This window comes from Aspergillus fischeri, genomic scaffold, assembly GCF_000149645.3.
Source record: "Aspergillus fischeri NRRL 181 1099437636252 genomic scaffold, whole genome shotgun sequence".
NCBI lineage: Eukaryota > Fungi > Ascomycota > Eurotiomycetes > Eurotiales > Aspergillaceae > Aspergillus > Aspergillus fischeri.
In genome coordinates, this window is record NW_001509768.1 from 859,926 (window position 1) to 885,703 (window position 25,778).

The window sequence follows — 25,778 nt, forward strand, 5'->3', positions numbered from 1 at the left end:
CGGAGGAAAATCGATGGACCTGGAAGTTTCCTACACGCCACTACGCACACCAGCCGATTCTACAGGACAAGAAATTCAAGATCGATGATTTTATACCAGGTTCGAAATAGATTCGATATTTTACTCCCAAACTAAATCACAAGCGATCCAGAACTGAACCATAAAATCAAAACCGAAGCTGAATTCAACAACCTCATCGTCTTCGATCTGCTGCATAGTTAACAGAACACAAGTTCAACCTCACAAGTAGAAAACAGGAAAAGATGTCCTAGAAAACGTTTAATAGACAAGATCAGCATTGGTCTCAAGCATCCTCGCGATCACAATCATCCTGGAGTTGGGACTTGCAACCATACCAATGTTCGTTGGCAAGTCGGCACGACTCATGGTCGCACTCATGGCTGCAGAATCTCTCACGGAGATGGTCGTTCAGCTCGTCCTCAGCACTGTCGCTATCATCCATGTCAGTGTTACTGTCACTGTCATCAGCGTCTCCACCGGGGCTCGGGGGGCATGAGAATCCATCAGTCTGCAGCTGAGGGCTAGTAAACGTCTCGAGTGCTGGGGATAGACCAGCCTGGAGGTCCTGGGATTCCTCCTGTTCCAAGGCTGCAAGTTGCTCTTCGATGTCATCCATCGCCTTGCTGATGATATCGGCCTCTTCAGGGTGCGCGTTCAGTAGGTCCGTCTGTTCCAGGAGGGCGGCCAGGAGGGCGTCGCGTTCGTTGGATGTGTCTTGGTAGGTAGACATCTTGATATTGTGAGATAAGAACGGGGTCGAATTATATCAATAAGAGATGTTCGAAGAAGAATGGATATCACTGATGAGAATCAGATGGTGATGATAATGAAGCCATTGCAAGGGCAAGTCAAGGCCATTATATAGACTGACGAGGACAAACATTTCGTCTTCATCTGGGACAGCATCTGTCTCATTTGATGCGTTCATTGATGCAATTAGAGGCAGAGTGTCTCAAAATTTATGCACTATGGAACAGTTGAGAATGCCATTTTTGTCTTGCGCAATGCATTGTCTACTTATATATGTCTTACGACATTCAGACCTATTTTGGAACAAACAACGCGAGATTGAGCGCATCATTGAGTAAATCCAAATGAGAACGGAACGTAGCCAGAGAAATTGAGAAGACATCATCGTTCTTAAAACCACAATCCGACACTGTTATGCCCAAGGCATCCGTATCACGGCAGTCTCCTCCCCAGAACCTGGTCGGCCAACGACAAGTTCCGCGCTGATATTGTCTTTCTCCAGATTCATAATGATATTGAAAATGGTCTTAGATCGCACTGCAGGACCCCGGCTAGGATCCTCTGAGCAGCAGATAGCCTGAGGCGCATTGAAAGTATCCGAAAAGATCTTGTCTCGTAGGAGACCCGGGGTGATCTGAGACCTGGAGATTCCGCCACTGATTAGCTCACGAAGGAGCTGACGGACTCGATCCAGCCGAATCGGAGAGCCAGAGAGCCATGGGGGCTCAATTACGTTCCGATTCTCGATGAAGTGGTTAGTGTGAGTGACAGTTCCCAGCACATCTTCCTTGAGATACACATCTCCTAATGGCGAGAGTTCAAGTCCCATTGCGGTTGTGCTGTCTGCAACTAGGATATGCACACTGCAAGCTATACCTCCTAGCTCAGAGACCCTTTCGACCGCCATCTGGGCAGATGGGCTCTCAAGACAGAGGCGGAGCGCCACATGGATGGGGATTTTTGAACTGATGCACGGTTTCGCCCGAATGGCGTTGAGGCAAACGCCTACACCTGCGCTGTTGAATCCGATCTTTCCAACAATTCCGGCCTGTTTTAATATCAGTGTTAGTCCATATTGTCAAATGCAAACTGCGAGGGTAGACCAACCTCGGTAACCATAAAGACTTTTGGTTTGCCGGGCTGTTCGACTGACATGATGGCGATATTCTTCCCCGCAGCGGGAGCCCAGTCCCAGTTCTGAGCCAGGACTCGTCCATTGTCATGTTTCTTCCAGGATAGACTTGTGCAGCCATCGCTAAAACTGCCCATGGCAATTTCACTTCGACAGTTCAGCGCCACAATGTCGAGAAGATCCAACCCCGCTCCCTCTGCTATACCCTGCATCTCCGCGTAGATGTCGGGCAGTTTCTTCTCCAGTGATTCACGAAACTCCTCGGCGAGGTTTCTGACAGCATCCCAGGACATCTTGGAGGCCTCCATGAACATGGCCTCGTAGACTTTGATTTGGTCCTGGATCTGCTGTGATAGGATTCGGCCATGTTCAAGTCCGATCTACCGGTGACCAGAGTCAGCTCCTACTTTGCAGAAGCAAAACAAGTAGATGTAACCGAAAAAAAGTGTTGAGAAAAGGTTACTTCTCTTGGAGAACCCTTCAGCTCCAATCTGGGCGGTTCTTTAATCTGAAGCTGCATTGTGAGGAACGGCACGTAGATGGCTGTATGAGTATACCACGAGAGCTTCAACGCCTGGTATCAGCAGTCTCATGATGGAAAAAGATGGAAACTCCAAGATTTATAGGATTCGGAGTAGTTTTCCCCTCACTTGGTGGGCTGTTCTCCGAGACCCCTGTCATATGCTGATTCGGGTCATGTTCGGAGATAGTTGGTCGTCTATGTATACTTACCTGACAGCGTTATAGCTTCATCATTATTCTTGAACTTGCAAAGAGTTCTGACACCTGAATGACTAATATTGGTACCTGAATTTCTGAGAAGCCTACCTCTCTCCCATCTTGAGTCATCCATAATAGTCACGCTATGTCTAGTATAATCCAAAACGCGAATATGGCCCCCATCCATCACTATTATTCACTGTCATCGCACACAACTACAAACAACGCTATGCCCTATCCAAGCCCTACAGCATTCACTACCTCATGTTTGTTGATACCCTGTGCGCACCTCGCGTCCAGCCTCGCGTCCATATCACCCTACAACGCCTCCCTCCTGCCTCCTCCTCACAACCACTGCATACAAACCTCAATAATCAACACCATGCCTGCAGAAATTCTGTAACACTTCTCTACCAGCTCCATCTCCTCGACTCAGCCTGCCGTTACTACACTCAGACCACATCTCTTCCAACCCGATCTTCTAAATCAACAATCCAAAATGGCCAACGCAGAGCAAGAACGCCAGAAGATCCTAACCTCCCTCTCGCACATCTTCTGGTCCAACACCGACGTCTCCACCGGCATCACCCACAAACCCTACGGCGTGGACTGGATCAACCTCGAAAGAAACATGTACCGCCTCTGCGTCCTCCAAGGCAGGGTCCGCGACGGCGACAAGGTCCCCGAGGATCCATGGGAGATGTTCCTGCGCGAGTTTGCGCCGCTCACGAAACGTCCCGCTGGTCAGCGGCAGCCCTCGACTGCGTACTTTCCTAGCTCGATTTTGCGGTCGTCGGTGAGGAATGCGAATGCAAACGCCAGTGCCAGTGCCAGTGCGAGTGCGGGTCAGGGTGGTCAGCTTCATGTGCGTTTCGAGGTGCCTTTACTGCGTCGCTCGGATGAGGATCGGCGGAACGTGGGCCGGATCCCGCGTTATTTGAACTGAGGCAGGCAGGCTGGGGCTTGGTTCTGTTGTTCCTTGGCGTCTTGTGGGATTGTGAGTTTATCTTCTTGCGACGGTGGACAAAGACTGACACTGTCTGCAAGCGCCTGTCAAATTGCGATCAACTTGATCTGCTGGCGTTGTCTGGTATAGCGGGATGGGTGACTGGCTTGGTACGGATATGCCCTGGGCAAATATCGGCGTTGTGAGTTTTGAATGGCAAGACTATGGCAATGTTGGTTCTGTACAATAGCCGCTTGCTTTGTGAGATGTAAATGCATCCATTCCATGACTGTACGTATCCTGAGTTCTGTCTTCCAATATCTGTCATACATCATTCAACCCTATTCAGTGTGCAAAGGTCTATTCCTCCATCGACACGTGGAAACACTTAAGAGTCCTTGATCAAATGCTTGAACAGCTTGTCAAGGTAATAAGCAGATTGCTTAGGGTACCGAGTCTTCTCCGGTGAATCAAAGTCGATAAAGGTACACCCGAACCGATCGGTATAGCCCGCGGCCCATTCTGTACCATCTTCAGCATTGCACTTTGAGACCAGACAAAAAACTTACCCCAGTTATCGGTGAATGTCCAGGCAAAATAGGAGCGGATATCAATCCCGTCCTCCTTGACCGCACGAGCCAGTGCCCACCCAACATACCCCTCGAAGAACCTGATGCGGAACTGGTCGTTGAGAACACCGGGTGAAGGCGCTGTCTCGCCCTTGGCTGTCGTGCCATTCTCCGTCACGTAGATGGGCATCTGATACCGAGACCAGATCCAATTCAGAAGCTTTCGGAAGCCCCAGGGGGCAGCTCGCAGCCACTCCGTGTCGCTCTCTTCGCCTCGAGGAACACCCTGTTTGTTAAAATCATGGATTTCCACATTCCCCTTGTGGTCGTTTATGTCCGCAGGCGTGGTCTTGTGCTTGACGAAGAAGGACGTGTACGAGTTCATGCCGTAGAACTCGGAACTCCCAAGCACCAGCTTCGACTCCTCTGGCGTGAACTTGGGCAGACGGTCACCCAGCTGCGCCCTCATCGAGGCCGGATAGTCACCCGTCTTGTAGAGCGGGTCCGCGAACCAGGCAATCTCGAACTCTCGCGCGCGCTCGGCGGCCTCTTGATCCAGCAGGTCGGCTTCATCCCATGGCTCGGACCAGTTCCCGTGAAGCGTGATGCCGATGGTCCCTTGCTGATGGGGCTGGAACTCCTGCTTGTAGAGACGGGACACGTGTCCATGGGCGACCAGCTCCGTGTGCGCAACGATGAATGGCTCGGTGGACGAGTCGCCCTCCTCGTTGCGGTCCCGGAATGAAGAGCGACCCGGTGCGTGGACGCCCGCTGCATATCCAGCCAGCGTATAGACACCAGGCTCATTGAATGTAATCCAATGCTTGACGCGATCGCCGAGTCTCTCGAAGCAAACACGAGCGTAATTGACAAAGTCCGGCACGAACTTTTCCTGGTTCAGCATGCCGCCATAGCGATCCTCCAGGGCTTGCGGTGTGTCCCAGTGGAAGAGGGTGACAAACGGTGTGATGTCATTACGGAGCAGCTCGTCAACGAGATTTGAATAGTATTCAATCCCCTTTTCGTTGACGGGGTCGTCGCACCCTCCAAGAGGAATGATTCGAGACCAAGAGAGTGAGAAGCGGTATGCATTGACCCCATACGACTTCATAAGCGCCACATCTTCCTTGTACAGGTCGTACGAACGCACCGCGTCGTCGGCAGTGCTTCCGTCCTTCACCTTACCAGGTGTGTGCGCAAAAGTATCCCAGATTGATTGGCCTTTACCGTCTTTATTCCAAGCTCCTTCCACCTGGGCCGCCGCGGTGGCGTAACCATGGAAAAAGTCGCTCCTCAAGACCCCTTTGAGATCTTGAACGGATTGCAGGTCCATGTCTTGTCGCCCCAGATCTTTTAGTGGTCTGTTTCTGGATAGTCTAAGCCAGTATAGACCCAGGTCAGAAGAACTCGTAGATGAAAGGCTTAATTCAGCGGTGATTGAATACCAGATTCCGTCCACTGTTCTCATGACAATTGACAGGTTTAATCGATCAGGCCTGCTTGCTGTCATAAAGATATCCGGCTAAATTGGAACATTTAGCTCGTTAATTGGCCAATCTATTCCACCATTCTGTCTCTTTATTGCTGGATAAATCCATCTGGGCATCGACCAAGTGGGGTCTCCAAAGAGGGGGAATAAATGATGTATCATACATTAGGTCAGTCGTTGAAACCTTACAAGTCAATCGAAGTGAGGACGATGCACCTGATTCCCCGACCGGATCTAAATAACGCTACGCTGTCTTATCGTGATAGAAGGATTGGGGAGGCGACAGATCATGGTGGTTGGCGCTCCATCCCACCTGGGAAGCCATCCTGGCCCTTGGGACTCTGGGAGTGCCTGTGAAGGCAGGCGGACAGGATGTGCCAGCTGCCAGTGCCTAGATTTCTGATTGTATATCATTACTACGATTAAAGAGACCAGCTTCTTGACGATCATATAGGCACACGCACAGTGAGGAAGTCAAGGCTGAATCCTATGATATCCCCTGCCCTGGATTTCGATCCGAGGTCCATTGTTAGGAAAGCAAAGGACTGTTTTACGGCCGAATTCCGAGTAGACAGTAACAGCATCCTTTATCTGACCGTTTTCCCAGCTGAAATCTAACTTGAACCCTCCACGAGCGCAGATGTTCCGAAGAGACCCAGAGCTCCAGGCCTTCGGGCAAGCGGGAAGAAGCCTAATGATTCCCTCCTCATAGGATTGAACGAGCATCTCCAGGATACCTGCGCCGGCGCCAAAGTTACCGTCGATCTGGAACGGTGGGTGAGTGTCCAATAAGTTCGGCAGGGTTGAGTGCGCCAGTAAGAGATCAACGTGCTTCGCACACTCCTCAGCTGCCAGCAATCGTGCATGCAGATTGATTAACCATGCGCGACTCCAGCCCGTATGACCGCCTCCATGGGTCTCACGTCTGTGCAGCGCGACCGAGCAGGCGTCGGCTATTTTGGGCGTTGTTTCCGGGCTGATGGTATCTCCAGGATGCAAGGCCCACAGGTGGGAAACATGCCGATGCCCGGGCTCTACTTCCGCATAGTCCGAAGCCCACTCTTGTAGTTGCCCGTAAGACCCGATGCGCAGGGGTGGAAGTCGATGCAGGGCGTCTAATGCTGCGGGCGCAAGCTTGGCCTCTATCTCTAACTCTTCGACACTTTTCAGGTAAGCGCTGAGGACGGCATTCACAATTTGAATATCAATGGTGGAGCCTTCACACAGGACACCGCGCTCTCCATTTTTATCATAGAACGTGTTTTCGGGCGACAGTGACGGATTCGTGACCAAGTACTCTCCAGATGCATCTTCAACCAAGAAATCAAGAAGAAATTGCACACATCCTTGCAGAATTGGAAACATTCTCTGGAGGAATCCCTTGTCGCGGGTGAAACGGAAATGATCCCAGATATGGACACAGAGCCAAGCACCTCCTAGAGGCCAAAGAGTTGCTGGCATCCACGTGTCTACAGGAGAAGTATCAGCCCAAATATCGGTGCAGTGATGAGCGACCCAGCCACGGCAGCCGTACATCGTCTGTGCTGCCTCCTCTCCTGATTTCGCAACTCGCTCCAGTAGAGAGAATAGCGGCATCTCGCAATCGGAAAGATTGCAGATATTTGCCGGCCAGTAGTTCATTTGCAGATTAATATTTATCGTGTATTTACATCCCCAGGCTGGATGGAAAGACGGATTCCAGATGCCCTGTAGCGTCGCTGGTAAAGCTTTGTCCTCATTCCGACTGCACGATATCAACAGGTAGCGACAGTAATTATGGTAGAGTGCTATCAGACCAGGGTCACGCGAGTTCTTGATTCTCTTGTCAGTTGGCATGTCACAGTTGTTGGGACTCAGGTGCAATTCCATGCGACCATAGAGTGATCGGTAGTCGTTCACATGTCGCTCCCAGATCTCGTCAGTAGAGTGCAGCAAAGCTGTTTCCAAATCAGAAGAAGCCTCCTTGTCTATGTCGTCGCAACGGTAAGTGGTTTGCGCTGAGATCAGCACCAGCGCATCTTGAGCATTGACCAGCAGCTTGTTTCCGATTTGAGTGACAGAATCTTGATCATCCGCTGTGCGAACTTTGGCCATGCAACAAGCTCTGTTGCTCTTGTGTCCACCAGGGGTGATATGCATGGTAATTGTCCGGTCTTCTGCCGTGACATCGTCAAGATATTCATTTGTTTCGTATTCCAGCTCACTCATTCGAGTCAGCCGCAAGGCAAACTCCGTTTTCTGAGATGCCTGGATTCGAATGGCAATGACACCGTCCGGGTTGCTGGCGATGACTTCCCGTCGAACCTTTACGCCTTTGTGCTCATATTCCACACGACTGGTAGCACGCTCAATATCCAACGACCGTCGATAGTTTTGCATATATTCAGGGGCATGACCAAAGTCCAGAAACAGAGTCCCCAAGGGTTCGTAATGCCGTTGACTAATGGGATGAGAGAAGAAGGCCAGACGAACCAGCTTCTCTGCCTCTGCGTGGTTTCCCTCTCGGATCAGAGACCGGAGACGTGGGAGACACTCGAATGCATCACGAGGAACACGATTCTGGGGACCTCCATACCAAACCGAGTCCTCATTGAGCTGTAGCATCTCCGTATCAGTTCGCCCATAGACCATGGCGCCCAGACGGCCATTGCCAACTGGCAACGCTTCCTCCCAGTTGCCAGCAGGCTGCTGGTACCAGAGTTCCGACATCATGGCGTGTAATATCCAACCAAACGGCCAGTCATCTTGTTTAATCAACTAGTTTTGGCCTTGATCGTGACCGTGTATTTATCCCGGTGACAGACCCATGTCGGTTGCGTCGGGCCGCGAACCGTGTCTGTTTGGTGGAAAGATCAGATAACCATGGCTAGAGCTATCGACGCTAAAGGTTTTAGTGAAATGCGGAGAATTGTCCGTTGAAGGAAACGAATAAGAAAACATTATGCTAACCCGAACAGTTGTGAATCCGAGCGGGGAACTGTCAATGTCAACAAAGCAGGATTGAGAGAAAAAGAAGCCCAACTTCGCAACAGACGATGCAACAGGAACAGGTCATGTGCCTCAGTCCTCCACCATCCGACCAAGTCCCCCGTCTTGTTATCGACGGTCTTTGCTATCTTCTCGACGAGTTCAGCGACTAGATTCCATATACCTGCTCCGAGAAGATATACACTGTACACAAGACGGCCATGGTCTCCTTCATCCCTTCAAGACCGTTGTTCTACGGTTTCTACGGAGTACCCCAGGTTAGAATTCCCCCGGATCATGGTTGACAGCCCAAGCCCCTGTTTCAGCTAACCTGAGCTAAAAAATGCCTTTTTAGCTTCGAAGGAGTACATCACTAGCCATCTAGACTGCTAGAGACGCGATCAAATTCGTCTCGTGTTGTCGATTAGCTCTCCATCGAGGTAAGGGAGGCACCTCAATGGCGGAAAATTACCAGCCACAATAAGAAAACGATCATGGCCAATCTCGCAAACAGGTCATGATAGGCATTCTAAAAATCTAGAAACGGGCCTATCTCAGCCATGTTATTGACACTCTGCGGCTAAATACACGAGCTTTATCCAAGGACTATCTACTGGTGCCATTCGAACCACTCTTCTTTCGACCATACCAACCCCGTGTCGAAAGAGGAGCAAGGGCCTAATAGGGTGGCGGTTCGACATGTGTTTGTCGCACAAGCAGCGTCCGACCGACATGATCAACTGATCAACCACTATCTCATATAGTGGTGTGACCCCAGTAGGCCAGTCACGGAGGTCTTATCCTCGTCAGTGCCTTATTCTTCTTCTCTTGCTGTTTAGACATCCATTTCAAGGGAGTTTCGTTTGTCTCACAAGGCCTTTGGTCTAGTGAGTGCTTGAGCCCTCCATAATGCGTAACCCGATCGATGTCACGGCCACACATGAGAGCGAACTGGAGGTGAAGAAGGATGAAGCGCACATTGAAGAAGTCGTGCTTGCCAACCTGACAGAGGAGGACGTTTTTAGGATCTCCCGGGAAGCGTTAGATCTTCGGTCTTGGACTGGTTTCCGCTTATTCTTGATCATCTTCGTCCAGGGATGCAACCAAGCTGGCTATGGTATTGACTGGGCCGTTATCAGTGGCATCAATGCCTTGCCAGCATGGCACACCTATTTTGGATTTGGAACTAGCGGAGGCACATACGGCTTGCTCAATGCCTTGATGAATATTGGCATCGTCTGTGGTGCCCCGTTCTTGTCGTTGGCGGACATAATCGGTCGACGGGGAATCAACTTTCTCGGCAACTTCATTGTGATTGTGGGCGCGGTTCTCCAGGGCTGCGCTGTGAACCTCTCAATGTTCATGGCGGCCCGGTTCCTCCTGGGATTCGGATCTGCGCTCTTGTCCAGCTCTCAATATGTGGGCGAGGTCGCCCCCACCCACCTCCGTGGCTTAATCGTCGGCATTTTTGGTGCATGTTTCCAGATAGGCAGTCTGGGCATGAACGGGGCCATGATTGGACTAACCAAGATAGAAGGGAACTGGAGCTGGCGACTCCCACTCCTTCTGGAAGCAGTCTTTCCCGCGATAGTCTGTGCTACCATTTACCTCCTCACCCCCGAATCGCCCCGTTACTACATCATGCGCGGGAGGAGAGACGCTGCCAAGCAAATGGTTGCAAGGTATCACACGACCAGCGGCGATATCAATGAGCCCATTGTCGAGATCGTCGTATCGCAGATTGAGGCATCGCTTGAGCATGACCGGACGGGCTTCAATCAGTTCTGGGATTACCGGGTCTTTTTCACAAAGATGGCCCGCTTCCGACTCCTTGTTCTCTTCCTGTACTCCATCTTCCAGCAGTGGAATGGCGGAGGTATCATTACGTACTACGTAAGTCACCCCTAAGGCCTCTGGACTGTGGCCGCGAGGTCTTGCCTCTTAACTGACATTGTGCTACTGCAGATGGTCCCCGCTCTGGAAACAATCGGAATCAAGGGTTCGAGGCAGCAGCTTGGTATCCAGCTTGGCACCACAGCCGTATACTTCGTGTTTACCGGCGTAGGGGCGCTCATCATCGACAAATTCCGACGGCGAACATTGATCTTCACGGGCCTCGCAACCATGATCCTCTTCCAGTTTGCCGCTACAATCACCTCCTGGCAATTTGATGTGACGGGAAACACCGCAGCCGCTGCGCTGACTATCCTTTGGATCTACCTCTACCAGACCTTCTCCGCTATGCTGATTGCCACCATGCACAACCTGTACCCCGTTGAGGTCCTGTCTCTGCCACTCCGTGCCAAGGGAATGGGTCTCTACGGGCTGATCCAGGGCGGTGCGGGTGCCGTGCAAACATACGGCATCAGTGTTGGAATCCAGAAGCTCGGTTACAAGATTTGGGTGGTCTATATCGTCTACAACTGTATCCAACTCGTTCTGTCGTACTTTGTCTTCCCAGAGACATCTGGCCTGTCTCTCGAAGAAATTGACGCCGTGTTCGAGACGCCGGGCGTGGCGCCCGTCAAGATGTCTTTGGACATCCAGAAGGCGAAGAAGGAGAGGGCAGCGGCCATCCGGGATGAGGAGGTACGACACTAAACATCATTATGCGATATACATGTTATGGCTGTATCTATCCCGATCCGTGCATTTGATTTTATGAGTTTCATGACATGATGATCGGCTATAGAACCAGCTCTGTGCCAGTGAACTACGTACTTTCATGTTCAAGGTAACCTTCAAACCCAACAATTGACCGCCTCGACAAGGATAGGTATACCCATTGTGCTATAAATAACACCACGTACTCATCTGGAAGCAAACATCATCCATGACCGCTGCCACACCGACGTACATCAAGATAGCTTCGCATCTACCGACATATTCCAATACCGACCCTACAAGGGCAAGAGCGCCACCGCAGTAGACGATGTCATATATTCTCTAGAAGCTTGAACCTAGAGGTTCGATTGCACAGCATACGCAAGGAGCCCGTTGCTGTAGCACTTCGGATCGGTATGTATTGCGTCTGACGGTTGAGGACGTGGATTTTGCGCTGTAAGTAAACCAGAATGACTCGCTTTTCGACTTGCTGGGCGTTGTTAGGGTGCCTGGTTAAACTCAGTCAGTCTTGGTCTGGTTTCGCCTAAAGCGAAAAGAGTGCGGCAGTTCTACTGTAAAATGATACTGCCAATATCCACGAAATCGGATCCGACGTGAACGCACGTTTAATATCCCCTATTGACGAGGGCGTCTAAAGAGTACCACTTGTCCATACGACCATGACTCGAATGTGACACAACAACGCATCTAACGGCTACCTGCAGAGCAAGTCCGGAACGGGGTATTAAGCAACGCTCAACGGGAAGCTAAACGGGCTCGAGAGCGAATCAAACGTCCTTGAAAGCAGCGTAAAGGAATACTCTGGTCGATATCCCTGCGCGTTTGCCTCGCGACGGGGATCATGGAAGCCATGATCATGATCGATTTCGGTTTCCGTCTACGCCTAATAGCACGGCCACCTACGGTTAAGATCGACCTATCTCCTCCTTTCTGGGAGCACTTAGACCGTTAAGGGGCGAGAAGAGAACTTCCATTATTGTTCTTGGAAGATAGCCCCGGTCTGTGTGTAACAACCGGATCGCATGGCTAACAACCGAGTCGGCTGGCTTTATTCGGCTGACCAATGTTAGTATGTGTTTGCAGCTCACCACATATGCAAGCAACAGTCATCGAAGTAGCTATGAAATGTTTATATTTGCCGTCGCCATTGCAGATGTGGTCCGTTCGTCAGGACTGCGAGCTTCTTCACCGACTCAATACTCCGTCTCGCAGAGAAGACGACAGAAGACTGCAATTTGGCAAGCACGATTCTGCAGACCGCCCCTGATTGCGCAGGTGGTATCCTCAAGGTGTCACAGTCCGATCAAATGAGGAACAAACGCCTTCCTGATGGAGCGGTGGGATTGGGCTTCCACGATAATCACAAGATGACGGGACAAACGAAGTGGGTACTTCCTTTGGCAGAGACGAAGGGAGATTCAAGACATGGAACCTGTCCATCTTTTCTCCGCTGTTCTGTTGCGCCGCGTTATTGGCAAATGTGCGTTCTGTGGCATCCTTGGTATCACCTAGAAAGACGTGCCTGAGCGACCGCGGATCTATAAAGGTCGTCTGTATCTGCCCAAACATAGAAGGGATATTAATCCCTTCAACAATTAAAAGGTTGGCACTCTCGCAGAGCAGCAGTGAGGTCAAAGAAATCGCCACCTCCCCTTCCCGAGACAAGCTTCTTCTCAACTCACTATCTTTCTCATCCCTACCTCACTAGTGCGCTTCGCACAGTAGCTTGCATTGAATAGACTGGTCGATCTCAAAACAACACAAGCCTTACAAGCACCCGATATACACCTTGCAGATCTCGCCGAGAGCATTTGAACGGGCCTGACAATTGCAAGTGTCCATAATGCCGTCCAAAGGCTGTCATTCCAGCTCTCTGCCCGAAGCACGAGGCCTCAAGTACGACGAGTCGGATATGGCACTGTTCCACGCCAAATTGTCCTACCACTCCACCATCGAGGAGCGCATGGCTTCGAAAGACGCCAACCTGGCATCCATATCTGAGCATCAGTCCCGGATTCTCAAGCGCTGGGAGATGCTCAAACAAGTGGAGAAGGAGATGGCGGACAAAGGGAAATGTCTGTCGCCGGCGGAGAAGAAGCAGTTGGCACAATATGAATGGCGATACAAGCGACTTGAGGAACTGGCGACCAAGACGACAGGAGGTTGAGATGTCACGGAGAGGTGATATGGAAGCCGAGGGTCCCTGCTGGTCAAAATGGCATGCATCAAGCATTACCACAGGGGGTTATGGGAGTGTGACCATGCATTACCGGCGTTCATTCTAGAATTGGAGCATTGCGCATAGCTCGTTTGGCGTCCTACCTGTTCAGCTTAGAAAGACAATATGACACTTCATTGGCAGTGATCTCTCCCACTTGCTTCTAATCGCTCGGAAGAGTCGGGCAACTTTGAGGGCTCGAGAGATCGGTGGCAATTCGAACATCGTTGTCCCTAGCTCTACAGCAAATTACCCAAGTCCATGCGTAGACGTCGCACATGTGCCATTGTAACAGCTTCCACTTCTGCAACAGTAACATGCACAGCGCAGTTGCACGCTCAAGTCACCTCTGTGCGCGAGGGAGCCTCAACTCAAGCTATCTGAAAGTGTCACCGTGGAAGCACAAGCTCCGCAACGCTTTCTGTGAAACTCGCCATGATCTGTGGCATTTTTCCCGAGCATGCGGCAAAAGTCTTGGATTTTTGAGCGCTGTCACCATGCTCCGGGGTTCTTCGAATGGACAGCAAATGGTGACTCATGGCGTCTCGGATCTTCCCATGTTGACCACCAAACCAATTATGCAATCCGTGAAGTGACGATTCGAGTTCCCGCGGAATGCTGCGATCATCGGAGACCTCCGAAGGGTACAATTCCGGGGCAGTGGGGCACGAACCAGTATAACTCGATTGGGGATGAGCGGGAACGTTGGGAATAGCGACAGAAGTGCAGGTGATTGCGATCGGTAACGGGAAATGGCGCCTTCAGGTGGCTAAGCGGATAGAATAGGACAGCAGAGACTCAAGCGAGGTGATTTGGGTGTCTGAGGAGATGAGACTAGAGAACTGCGAGACAGGAGAAGAAGGAAGAAGAAGAAAATCACTCGATGGGATCGAGTAATGATTACCTGAGGCAAACACGGTGTATAGGTGGCCTGCGGGGCTTATCGCCAGTTATCGGGCAACTTCTTTTTCCCCCTCATCCTCTGCCACACTTATTTAAAGAGCGTCTCCAGCTGCGATAAGAAGAGGATGATCAGACCAGACTGGAGTTAGTTACAAGAAAAAAGTGAATTGCAGAGTTCAATCGCGCACTCAATTGATCTACTTCAGTCCAGCAATACCAGCGAGAACCTCGACCCAGCTATCTCATCACCAGCACTATGACGTCCTCCGATAAGGTCACCTATGTCCCCGCCGAGGAGATCGACAAGGTCTTCGCGCACACCACGAACCTGGCCTCGTCGGGTCTCAATACCGAAATCCTCGCCTGCTCCGACGAGTTCTTCGCCGCAGCCTCGAATCTGCTCACCCCGACTCCTCCCATCAACCGTCCCGGTGTCTTCGTGCACACCGGCGCCTGGTACGATGGCTGGGAGACTCGCCGGCACAACCCTGAACCCTACGACTGGGTCGTGATCAAGCTGGGTGTCGCCAGCGGCGCCATCCAAGGCGTCGAAGTGGACACAGGTTTCTTCCATGGCAACTATGGCGAGAAGGCCGAGCTGCAGGGGACCTACGCCCCCGCCGACAGCGGCATCACAAACGAGCAGATCGCCGACCCCAGCTTCAACGGCTGGACCACCATTCTACCCCCTCAGCCCTGCGGACCGTCGCAGCGTCGCGCCTGGAAACTCAACGACTATGACCCCTCCAACCCCAAGCCCTACACCCATGTCCGCCTGCTGATGTACCCCGACGGCGGATTCGCCCGTCTCCGTCTCTACGGCCACGCGATCCCTCCCCCGGCTCCCGCGCACGCCAACTCCGCAGAAGCCCCCATCGAGGAACTCTCCTCCGCGCTGCTGGGCGGTCTGGCCCTGTCAGCATCCAACCAGCACTACACGCCCATCTCCAACCTGATACTTCCCGGCCGGGGCAAGGACATGGGCGATGGCTGGGAGACCGCGCGGTCGCGCATCCCAGGCTACACTGACTGGGCCATCTTCCAGCTGGGTCTCCCCGGCTCGGTCGCCAAGATCGTCGTCGACACCAAGGATTTCCGCGGTAACTTCCCCCGCGCCGTGCAGGTGCACGGTCTGCTCGAGGGCAGCGTGGCGGCCGGCGAGGTGCCTGCGCATGATCATCCGGATTGGATCCCCCTGCTTAGCGGCGACAAGTTCTGCAAGGCCGATACTGAGCACGTGTACGAGGGTGCTGAACTCGCTGCTGGTGGCGAGGACACCCGCACCTTCACACACGTCAAGTTGACCCTGATCCCCGATGGTGGTGTCAAGCGATTCCGTATCTTCGGCCGTAGAGCCAACCGCGCCTAAGCTGTAATCGCATCGACTCCATGCTGAGCGGTCCTGCTTTGTAGGGTAGAAATGCCCCACAGTTTTGTCTAATATCTTGCCTTCATTGTACATAGTCTTGAATAAAAAGTTTCACAGGCAAGCCTTCCAATAGGAGTAATACTTCCTTACGCTCTATTATATCCTGGTACAAAAGCATGGAACGAGAAACCGGAAATTGGAACAACGCTGCCTGAATGGGAACTGAAGACCTAAAAACAATAACACCTATTGACAGCCGTGTATCCGTTTTCAGAATTCAAATCTCGGGGAATATTGAGCGCCAACGCGAAGAAATAAAGGCACCCCGAACACGAAATTGAAGAAAAGAAAAGGGTGATGATGCAGCAATTGAGAATGGCTCAGACTCTTTTCGGACACAGGAGCCATAGGCATCACAAAATGCTGCATCGAAGAGGATGGCGGAAGAATGCAAGCAAGAATGGTGGCCAGATAATTCTGATAGTCGCCCGCCTGGCAGGGAAATCCCAATCCATAACGCAAATATCGTGAGTCGTAGCGTTCGTGATCATCACATGGAATAGATAAAAAGGAAAATAAGGGTAAAAAGTAGGAAATGCAGCCATGGTGCTCTCCATGTACCGGTAGGCAAGCGCTGGTCTAACGAATCGAAACTCCCATGAAACACGGTCAAGCACATTGCAGATGATAGTCATACCCCGAACCGAAAAAGAGGCATTTCACCCAGACATACCAAGATTCACTCGAAAGAAACTGGTACGATGGAACCTGAAGGAGATTCTGGACTAGGTCACGCCCGACTGGACCTGCCCGGGATCTTCTCGTCCTCAGGGGTCAGTGCAATCACCGGCTCCGAACCGAATGACGACGTACTACTTGGAGTGCCGACTTCGGCGCTAATGCTCCCCCTCGCACGCATTGCCAGGCGGGTCTTGGTGTACGTTGGCGCAGGCGCGAGATAGTTGTCAAGCATCTCACTAAGAACCGTAGAGCGGACCGGCTTCGGTAAGTAATTGTTCATTCCGGCCTCAAGGCACTTCTCGCGATCCCCTTCGATGGCACTGGCAGTCATAGCGATCACGAGAACCTCGTTCACGTTGGGATCTGGGTCCTTGCGGATTTCACGAGTCGCATTGTAGCCATCCAGAGTAGGCATCTGCACGTCCATCAGCACCACGTGGAACGGATTGCCCTCCTGAGAGCGTGCCCGCAGAGCTTCAACTGCCTGGCGCCCATCGCTGTACGCTTCGCATTGCAAGTTAAGGCCGGTAACAAATTTCACGGCGATTTTTTGGTTGATGGGATTGTCTTCAGCAATACAAACACGGATCTGATCGCGAGGGATCATGGTTAAATCACGCGCCATCGGTCGGGGTGCCACCTGGTTCTCCCCATCGGCAGAGCCGTTTGACCACGGCGCTTTTGTCACAGAATCCTTCGCTTTGTTGAATGACAGGTGGAAGGTCACTGTAGTGCCAACACCAGGAGTCGAATCCAGCCAGATCGCTCCGCCGAGGACATCCTCGATAATGGCCTTGCATATGCTAAGTCCTAGTCCACTACCACCGTACGACCTTGCCGTGGAACTGTCGGCCTGCGAAAAGGGCTTGAAAAGACGCGACTTTTGCTCCTCAGGAATACCAATTCCAGTATCAGACACCGCACACTCCAGGCGCACACGATTCTTGCCCTCCCGTGAGACCTTGGCTCGGACGGTAATGGATCCCTTTGGTGTGAACTTATAGCTGTTGCTCAAGAGATTCATGAAGATTTGGTGTAAACGGACAGGATCCCCCAGAACCACGAGATCTGGTGGAACTTTGTCCAGGTCTTCGATAGTCACGAGGCCGCGGTCCCGGTGCGTGTAGCGCAAAGCGCGCACGACTTCGGAAATGGTCTCTTTGACGTTGAGAGGAACGGTCGATATCTTCATTTTTCCTGCCTCCAACTTCGAGAAGTCTAAAATGTCGTTGATGAGTGTAAGGAGTGTATCAGCACAGACTCGTATAGACTCGACGTATTCATCCTGTTCCTTGTTCAAGTTTGTTCCCTTGAGGAGTTCCGACAAACCAATAACACCGTTCATTGGCGTCCGGAGATCATGGGAGATGTTGGCTAGGAAGATGGACTTGGCTCTGGCGGCATCCTCCTTCAGTTTCACGTTGTGCTTGGCTTCTGCTTCTGCCACCTTGGCTTTATGCTCCGCCTCACGAGCCTGCGCGAGGGCACGCTTCTGTGCTTCAATCATAGCAGCGTTGGTGGCGCTAACCCTGCGGACTTCACGGAAGAGCAGCGCATTGGCCAAAGAGATGCCAATCTGGTTGCAGAGCAGATGAAGCACTACAACATTGCGTTGAGTGAAAGAGTTCGGCTTGCCTTCAATATGAATGACGCCCAGGAGGTGGTCTGCCTGCATAATAGGCAGTGCAATGACAGACCTTCCCATGGGATATTTGTTCTGATAGGCCTCGCTGGCGTTGGAAAATCGATCGTCCTCGAGGAAATTGTGAACAAGAACCTCTTCTTTCGTGCGAATCACATAGTGACAGATCTGCTGTGCCATTTTATCGTCGAACTCTGACAGGGGAAGACCATCGACGAAGGACCTCTGTCCCTTCTCCAGGTCACCAGTTGCGGCGACTGCGAAGCCGTTATCGTCAAAATCCGTTGCAATCACGGCAAAATCGGATCCGTTGCAAGATTCCAACACGATCTCAATCATCTTGGTTAGGAGCTTATCAATCTGAAGTTCAGAGGACATCACTTGGCTCGACTCGAGGATGCTAGACAAGTCGATGATATCTAGCCAGACATTAGTAACATAAAAGCTTCTGGCTGAAGTATCCTAGTGGTCTTACCCAGCCCAACACTAGAGATATCGAGCGAACGCTCCCCCGCAGTGACTCCATTCTGCTCAATCCAACGATGTTTCCTATCGTCCCTCTCCACGTCTTGAGAGATGGTCATGTCTTCTTGGGCTGTGTTCCGCTCGATACCAAGAAGCGAGTCAACGGTCTGAACACCGACGTCAGCACATCTGGAGGATGTTGCGGTTTTCAAAAGCCACTCGTGTTTCTCTGTGAGTTGCGATGCTTTCCCAACAGCACTAATCGCGGCCCACGCGGCTATCGCGTCCTGCATCACAGAACGCGCTGCTCTTTTGGCGCCGCGCCTGATTAGAAATTCACCTGCAGAAAAAATTGACGTCAGAATCCATTGGAATAGTAACAAAGTCAGACAGAGACAGAACCCAAAAGCCAGCAATACGTGCACTCACCATGTAGTTCAAGAGCCAAGGCCTCCTCCATCGGCCAGCCGTGAATTTGGCAGTGATCAATCGCAGCCTAATTTTCAAGTCAACTTTCACCTCATCTTCCTGATCAGTCATTCCTCTGCAAACTCACCTCGAAAGCTTGAATGGCGGATGTATGGTCATTTCGGACTTCAGAGATCAGGGCTTCAAGAATCAATGACCACATGCCGTAATTGGCATCGCAGGCGCTTCGGGCAAAATCAACCTCTCCCTTATACTTCAACACCGTCTTCAGGTTGTCGCCGTCCATATATCCACCCGCGGGGAAATCGTTGTGGAGTGTCAATAGAGATAGAGCTAAGTAAAAGTAGACCACATATCCAACGCGAGCAGACCAGAGCCTAGGAATCGTGTCCATCATCGACATTCCCGTCTCTATCACCTTCGTGTGATGTCCATATAGGAAAAGGGGTATCATGGCTAAGCCCCAATAGATGTCCCGAGGACGATCAGCGTTACTGGCATTCGTGTTTAAGAAGGCAATGTATTCGTCAGTACTATGGTGCTCGTCATCCATGATAGTGTTGGGGTTACGATAGAATGTCTTTCCCTGAAGAGCGCGAGAGGCTTGTCTGTAGTTATCTGGTCAGCACAGTGTCGCACTAAAACTACCCACATGCACAAAAGACTTACCGGACTGCTAAAAGACTGGCGCCTCCCCGCGTGTCCTTGGACCAATCCGGAATATCGTCAGCACTTTCGGTGCAGAACTGCTCAACTTGACCCATATCGTGTCCAAGCCACAGTCTGGTCATCGCCATCGATGACAAACTGATCAGTGTGATGTAAGGGTCGCCCATCGTGAAGGAAACTTCAACAGACGTCTCGAGCACCGGAAGTGTGGACGGCATTGGGACTCGCAAGTGGCTGATGTAGAGATTGTGAACGATTGTGCCCCTACGCTGAGTCCATGGCTCCGGACAACAGTCCAAGAGGGTCAATGCACACTCATTGAGTTTGGCGGCAAACTCGAGGTCTTTGAAACGACTGAAGGAAATCATCGAGAGATGGGAACAGCCAATCGAAATTTGCACGAACCCGCCCTTGAAGAGATGGAGGTTCATCATCTCGATAGCCATCCGGTAGAATGTCAACGCATCATCCCAATAGGTCACAGCCATTGCCTCCGCCATGACAGCCCCGATGGTGATCATGTTAATGTCCTTACTCTTAGGTCTGCGAACAATGACTTCCAGATCGGCGTTCTCAAGGTATGCCTTCAGATTGCCGTACGCAGCATCGCAAGCTTCGTAAGTAGTAGGCTCCCGAAGGTGGACGCCCAGTTCCTCCAGGCATGTGAGAAGCGAGTTCATAGACTTGTAATGATTGCCCATCTGAGCATATATCTTGGCTTTCACAATCCAAGCCCTTGCTTTGCAGACGGCACTCTTGCCATGGGCAAAAACCTCGTCGAGAAGTCGCAGAGCCTCAGTATGATGGCCCTGAGACCAGAGCATCTCCGCCGTCGCGATATGTAGGCGTAATGTCTCATCGTAGTAGACATCGGTATTGTTGTCGTCCCAGGGGTTATCCTGAAGCAAAGCAATACAGTGGCGGAAGTACCATAGCGCGGTTGGCCTAGCACCGGATTGAGAAGCAGTCTGTGCGGCATCCCATAAGATCTTTCTGTAGTCGACTCTTTGAACGACGCGAGACCTGACGATCCGGGAAGCAAGGCCAATGTGCCGAGCGATCGCATAGCGACTGCGACTATCGTGGTAGTATTTCATCATCGCCTGCGATATAATGAAATGCATTTTGTCGACGTTACGACCCTCGGTCAACGAGGTTGCCGCTTGTGCAAGTCGATCATTGGCAAATCTGGTCAATGTTAGCAACTATCGGTGGGCTAGCAGAAGAACAGTTCGAAGAAAAGGAAAGGAAGAAAGAAGAGCAAATAGAACGATAGAATGGAAAGAGCCCACCTAAACTCGTCGTCGGTCTTTCCTGGGACAATCAAGTTCGCTTGGACAAGATATTGAAGCCCAACTACTATATCAGCCTCAGACTGTCGGATCATGCTGGCACTTTGTGGGCATGTCAAGTCGACAGCCTCATCATCCTCGCTGGAATACAGGAATTCGCTGGTAAGCAGTTTCTGAACAAGAGAAAACGGAAAGGGACTTCCCAACAGAGCTCCCCATACCATGATGGACCGGGCAGCTACTGGGATTTCCTGGAGGCGTTTTGCGATGAATCCAAGGCCAAGCCCCTCGCCGTACCTTGGAGCGACAAACTCAGTGAAGATACGATCCAAGTCAAACTCCCACCTTGAGTTCTTCCAGGAATACCAGATACAATTTTTGCTGTAGCAGGTCTCAAGCATCAATCTGACGTAGAAAGGATTGCCTAAACTCTTTTCCTGGATGACAGCAGCAAGGGGAGTCAACCCTGGATTTGGATCTTGGTGCATCGTAGCTGCTACATATTGCATGATCTCATTCTCCCCCAGAGAGCTAAGCTCTATTCTGGTCACATTAGGGTTCTCGGACTCGAAGAGTGATTTGATAGCCTCGGATTCCAGCTCAGCCTTCCGACTTGTGACGATCAGCACACAGGGAATCTTGGCCCGGAGTATATTCAGAATCAACTCAAGGGTCTCGTCGTCTGCGTAGTGCAAATCATCCACACAAACACATATCATTTTGAACTGAGATAGAGTCCTGAGGATCTCTAGGAACGTCTCCATCAATCGCATGTTTTTTGACGCGGCGTTCGACAGGAAGAACTCCACAGAGCTTTGCCCGTGATCAAGACGAGGCATGGCGAGGCGCTTTGAGGGATCGGAGCCTCTGGTAGAGACATCCCTGAAAATGTGCTGAGCTACTGAGAGCTTCGGTGAAATTTCCAGTTCTTTGCCTCCCGCGGACATCAGCTGTTCTGGAAGCTCCAAGACCCTGTGGAGAGTGGCCCACATTGGTCTCAGGGCCATGCGAACGCTATTATGGTAATCCGTTGTTACATCGCGCTCAGAGAAAATCTGACGCAGGAGAGAAGCCAGAATTTTGGCAAAAGGCTCGAAAGGGATTCGTCTGGCGCGGTCCAGGCGAGCGATTCCGATGTAGCCAAGCTTACGTATTGCCGGCTGGACCCGATTCAAAAGGTCTGTCTTTCCAATGCCAGCAGGACCACTGATCGTGATTACCTCACATTTCCCGTTCTTTCGAAGTTTGTTTGCGGCCTTCTGTCTGGCGCTTGGGACAAGGGGGTCCGTATAAGTCTGTGCGTTCGCAACCGACGGAGAATGACTGTCACGCTCTGTGCCATCCACGGAAGCACGAGGTTCGACAGAATTTTTGGCCTTGTTGGAGGCATATCCGGGCTTAGTGGTTGAAAGGGACGACTCTGTGCTGTGCAAAGATTCATGCGTTGAGACACGCCCATAGTTGTACTGGGTGCCAGTTGAGTTGGTCCTCGGCGCCAATTGAAATGAGCCAGAGTCGCTTGAGCCCGACGCAATCTCGAAGCTGTCAACACGGCCGTCCGACACCGAAGAGTTGGACCCCACTCCACTGGAGCTCTGAGCAGCCGCCCGGGCTTGCGCAGACTGTTGCCTTCTGTAAACTCTCTCAACCACACCAATCACTTTGTCATATTCCTCCCGTCGGCCAAACATCCCGGTCGGAAGCGTGAAGAAAGATGACACGTCGCGCTGAGCAATCTGGAAGTCTTTCAGCGCTTCGCTATCGCCGTCGCCAAGAAGCTGCGAAATCTGTGTCAGATCCCTCTTCACCGATGAAATGGTGTGGTAGCGCTCATTGACGGCCTTCTGGATCATTTTCTGGATAACAGCTGATATTGCGTCAGGAACATCCATTCTCTTTGTTGAGACGGGTGGTAGTTTCTTTCCGAAGACGTTCTGCACAACCTCGACCGGATCAGCTCCCGTGAAGGCTGGCTTCCCTATCAACATGGTCCAGAATAGCACACCAAGCGCATATATGTCTGTGCGACTGTCCGGTTCAGTAGGCATCCTCCCTGTCTGCTCGGGTGCAACGAATTGCAGCTTGTTCTTGACGCCGAGTTCTCGAGAGAGCGAGGACCAGCCGTCGCTGAGTATATTTTCAAAGGATCTTGCGCCGTTCCCCGTGCTAAGAAGCTTTACTGACCCTGTCTCCCGGTCGAAGTGAAAAGCATCACCTCTGATTTCACCATGCACCGTCTTGAGGCCATAGTGCAGTAGCTCCAGGCAATCACATGCGCCGATGGCAAAATCGAGAAATACTGGAAGAGAAACCTGCTCGTCCGGAGTCGGTATGTTATCGCTCTTGACGCCAGCTGCAAACCACGCAGGTCCAAATGCGACTAGCTCACGCAAGAAGTTCGGGCCTGGCGATTCGAATATGGCAACCAACAGCGGTCCTATATCGCCTGGATCTGGTGGCAGCCGGATCAGATCAATCGGTCGAATAGTGTGATTGCAGTCTGGATCCGACGTCTGCACGATGGATCTCAACATGTGAAACTCCCGCTCGAGTCTCACGACATGAGACGAGACTCGAGCCACTACTGGCGCCCATACTGGTTCGTGATCTGCGCGAGACAATGACAGTTCGCTACTCGATTCGCTCAGGCTACTCCTCCAGTGATGGCGGAAAAACGGACGGGGCTCGGCGCGCGGGGAGTTACGGGCTAGGCTAGATGGCCCTGAGGAGGTTGCGGCGGGGGTTGAGACGTCGGATTCTGCACAATGACGAAGACCGAGGACATGCCAATGGTTGTAAGTTGAATGGAATGGCTCAACGGATTGATCCCAGATATAACCGGGGAGCTGCGCAAGCCTCTCGAACAGTCGTGCTGGTGGGAGCGGTAGGTCTTCCCCAAGAATGTGGTTATCCTCCTCCATCTCAGCCAACTATCCAAGAATATTTTTTTGACTAAAATTTTTCTCTTTTATCAGACAAAGGCCATACGTATTCGTCCCAGACGGCGGATTCTGATGTCGGCTCAGAGAAGACGCTGCGTTTGAAGAGGAGGCATAGGGACGGAAACGGCTTTGTCGAATTGAGCGAGGCTAATGAACGTCGGGCAGGATCATCGATCGATATCAATCGTGCGCTTCGCTTCGACGATCAGCGGTGTAGGCTAGGTGATGGATACGCGTCGAAACAGACGTCACGATGCCGCTATTATCGTTCCCCTGGAACCATATGAGCGTTCAAGACGGGGTCATGAATCTAACATTTGATTATCAGGTGAAACTTTGGTTGGGGTCTGATGGCCTGAGGCTAACAATTTCCCGAATCAGCAGCTCTTTAGTCAGCCGTAGTGGGGCATCACGAGACTTGGGCTCAGGCTCAGTGCATGACTCCTACCTCTCCAGAGTATCAAGGAATAAAGCATCTCAATCAACATTTAACACTAAAAAACCAGATAGATCGCATTCTGGATGATGCTTAGGTACATCATCCGGACATGTGACTAGACTACTGTCACTCAACAGCCGCTCAGTGTAGTCTTAGGACATGTCATGATGACGGGAATATAGGGAAACTCTGGACATTTCAATAGAGAAACCGTAGGGTCAAGATCGAAGAATCCGAAGAACAATATGCATTATTCATTATCCTTGGGCTTTCTTTTCGATTGTGCCGTAGACTAGATAGCTGGAACGTGCCCATGTCAGAGATACGTTTCGAGGCATTTACTACTGCTACATCTCTGTGGGTCAAACTAGGCTTTTCTTTACTACTAACTAGTAGATGCTTGAAGCTGCTGATTCCTTCAGAAAAACGGCCCGAAAATTCAACCTATGGGGGCTGTGGCGCAATTGGTAGCGCGTGGTACGTTCCATCAACAGTCTTCCCAAGCTCGATCAATTTGTTCTAACAAATTCCATAGAGACTCCAGATCTCAAGGTTATCCGATCGAGACGGGTCAGCCTCATCCAATTTTTTTTGCCCTTTTTTTGGACTCTATAGCCTTGGAGCAGCAGTAGCATAGCACACCAATCCCTCTGGGCAGATGACGTCGAACCTCGAACATGAGCGAAGTAGCGCTCCCTCCAATAAACGAAGATGAAACAGTGACTTCGAACAAAGAAATGTCTGAGATGGTAAATCGTCAACAACTTTAGTTGATTTCGACCACTACGCAGAAGTTGGTCATAATGATCTTCATAAATCCAGTCACCCTCACTTAATATATGTAGAAGAATTCCAGAAATGCGGAAAGGCGCATGTGCATGAACTATTAGTTATGCATGGTGACGACTGTGCCTGGTTGCCCGTCCAGTCTTACTAGTCCTCGCAACCATGACTATTGCTGTAAGCATGCTCTAGTCGCGGGTCCATAATGAGGGCGTATTGCCGATCCTAGCCATCCTCTACTTATCTCCCGCCAGGCACTGAGTGCCATTGGAGATGGACATAAAAAGGAAGTGGGGAGTTTACGTATCGAAGCATTGAGCATAACGACAGCGACTGAAATTAAGCGAAGCAGATACGGAACAATGCATGGTACCGGCAATGCTGGATCTGTCTAGTAAGAGATGTGCAAATATTCGGTCGGAGATCTCACAACTTACTTGAGTCCAGCAGCACGAGGTCGGTCTAGACATGTTGCTCCGTAACGCGGCACATACAGCACTAATGCCAAATGACGACAGAGGTAAGAGCAAGGCTGGCATATGATACACACTTAGCCTTTAAGCAGCCTCACCAGCTTTGGATGAAACCGTGGAGAAGAATAGAATACATCTTCAAACATCATGTCCCAATAATGATACCTTCAAATAATAACGAGGCTGGGGTTTGT

At 51.2% G+C, this 25,778-nt stretch overlaps 9 protein-coding genes across 9 annotated transcripts; 4 read left to right on the plus strand and 5 right to left on the minus strand.

Moving 5' to 3' along the window:
* Positions 1 to 304: 304 nt before the first annotated feature.
* On the minus strand, positions 305 to 751 carry NFIA_064680 (uncharacterized protein; the record flags this gene model as incomplete). The annotated part of the gene is made up of 1 exon (XM_001263200.1): positions 305 to 751. One exon carries the CDS (start codon positions 749 to 751, stop codon positions 305 to 307), a length of 447 nt encoding a protein of 148 aa, XP_001263201.1.
* Positions 752 to 1,183: 432 nt separating this feature from the next.
* Positions 1,184 to 2,423, minus strand: NFIA_064690 (putative acyl-CoA:6-aminopenicillanic-acid-acyltransferase; the record flags this gene model as incomplete). The annotated part of the gene is made up of 3 exons (XM_001263201.1): positions 1,184 to 1,819; positions 1,879 to 2,283; positions 2,367 to 2,423. The coding sequence occupies 3 exons, from the start codon at positions 2,421 to 2,423 to the stop codon at positions 1,184 to 1,186; spliced, it is 1,098 nt and encodes a 365-aa protein (XP_001263202.1).
* Positions 2,424 to 3,122: 699 nt separating this feature from the next.
* On the plus strand, positions 3,123 to 3,569 carry NFIA_064700 (uncharacterized protein; the record flags this gene model as incomplete). The annotated part of the gene is made up of 1 exon (XM_001263202.1): positions 3,123 to 3,569. One exon carries the CDS (start codon positions 3,123 to 3,125, stop codon positions 3,567 to 3,569), a length of 447 nt encoding a protein of 148 aa, XP_001263203.1.
* A 388-nt stretch (positions 3,570 to 3,957) lies between these two features.
* Positions 3,958 to 5,471, minus strand: NFIA_064710 (glycoside hydrolase family 1 protein; the record flags this gene model as incomplete). The annotated part of the gene is made up of 2 exons (XM_001263203.1): positions 3,958 to 4,091; positions 4,139 to 5,471. The coding sequence occupies 2 exons, from the start codon at positions 5,469 to 5,471 to the stop codon at positions 3,958 to 3,960; spliced, it is 1,467 nt and encodes a 488-aa protein (XP_001263204.1).
* Positions 5,472 to 6,101: 630 nt separating this feature from the next.
* Positions 6,102 to 8,336, minus strand: NFIA_064720 (glycoside hydrolase family 95 protein; the record flags this gene model as incomplete). Its single annotated transcript, XM_001263204.1, has 1 exon — positions 6,102 to 8,336. One exon carries the CDS (start codon positions 8,334 to 8,336, stop codon positions 6,102 to 6,104), a length of 2,235 nt encoding a protein of 744 aa, XP_001263205.1.
* Positions 8,337 to 9,503: 1,167 nt separating this feature from the next.
* On the plus strand, positions 9,504 to 11,195 carry NFIA_064730 (putative MFS sugar transporter protein; the record flags this gene model as incomplete). Its single annotated transcript, XM_001263205.1, has 2 exons — positions 9,504 to 10,487; positions 10,560 to 11,195. 2 exons carry the CDS (start codon positions 9,504 to 9,506, stop codon positions 11,193 to 11,195), a joined length of 1,620 nt encoding a protein of 539 aa, XP_001263206.1.
* Positions 11,196 to 13,062: 1,867 nt separating this feature from the next.
* NFIA_064740 (uncharacterized protein) lies at positions 13,063 to 14,033 on the plus strand (the record flags this gene model as incomplete). The annotated part of the gene is made up of 2 exons (XM_001263206.1): positions 13,063 to 13,381; positions 13,768 to 14,033. The coding sequence occupies 2 exons, from the start codon at positions 13,063 to 13,065 to the stop codon at positions 14,031 to 14,033; spliced, it is 585 nt and encodes a 194-aa protein (XP_001263207.1).
* Positions 14,034 to 14,596: 563 nt separating this feature from the next.
* NFIA_064750 (allantoicase) lies at positions 14,597 to 15,709 on the plus strand (the record flags this gene model as incomplete). Its single annotated transcript, XM_001263207.1, has 1 exon — positions 14,597 to 15,709. The coding sequence occupies one exon, from the start codon at positions 14,597 to 14,599 to the stop codon at positions 15,707 to 15,709; it is 1,113 nt and encodes a 370-aa protein (XP_001263208.1).
* Positions 15,710 to 16,499: 790 nt separating this feature from the next.
* Positions 16,500 to 23,868, minus strand: NFIA_064760 (putative sensor histidine kinase/response regulator; the record flags this gene model as incomplete). The annotated part of the gene is made up of 6 exons (XM_001263208.1): positions 16,500 to 18,511; positions 18,568 to 18,897; positions 18,987 to 19,053; positions 19,114 to 19,594; positions 19,656 to 20,843; positions 20,948 to 23,868. 6 exons carry the CDS (start codon positions 23,866 to 23,868, stop codon positions 16,500 to 16,502), a joined length of 6,999 nt encoding a protein of 2,332 aa, XP_001263209.1.
* Positions 23,869 to 25,778: the final 1,910 nt, after the last annotated feature.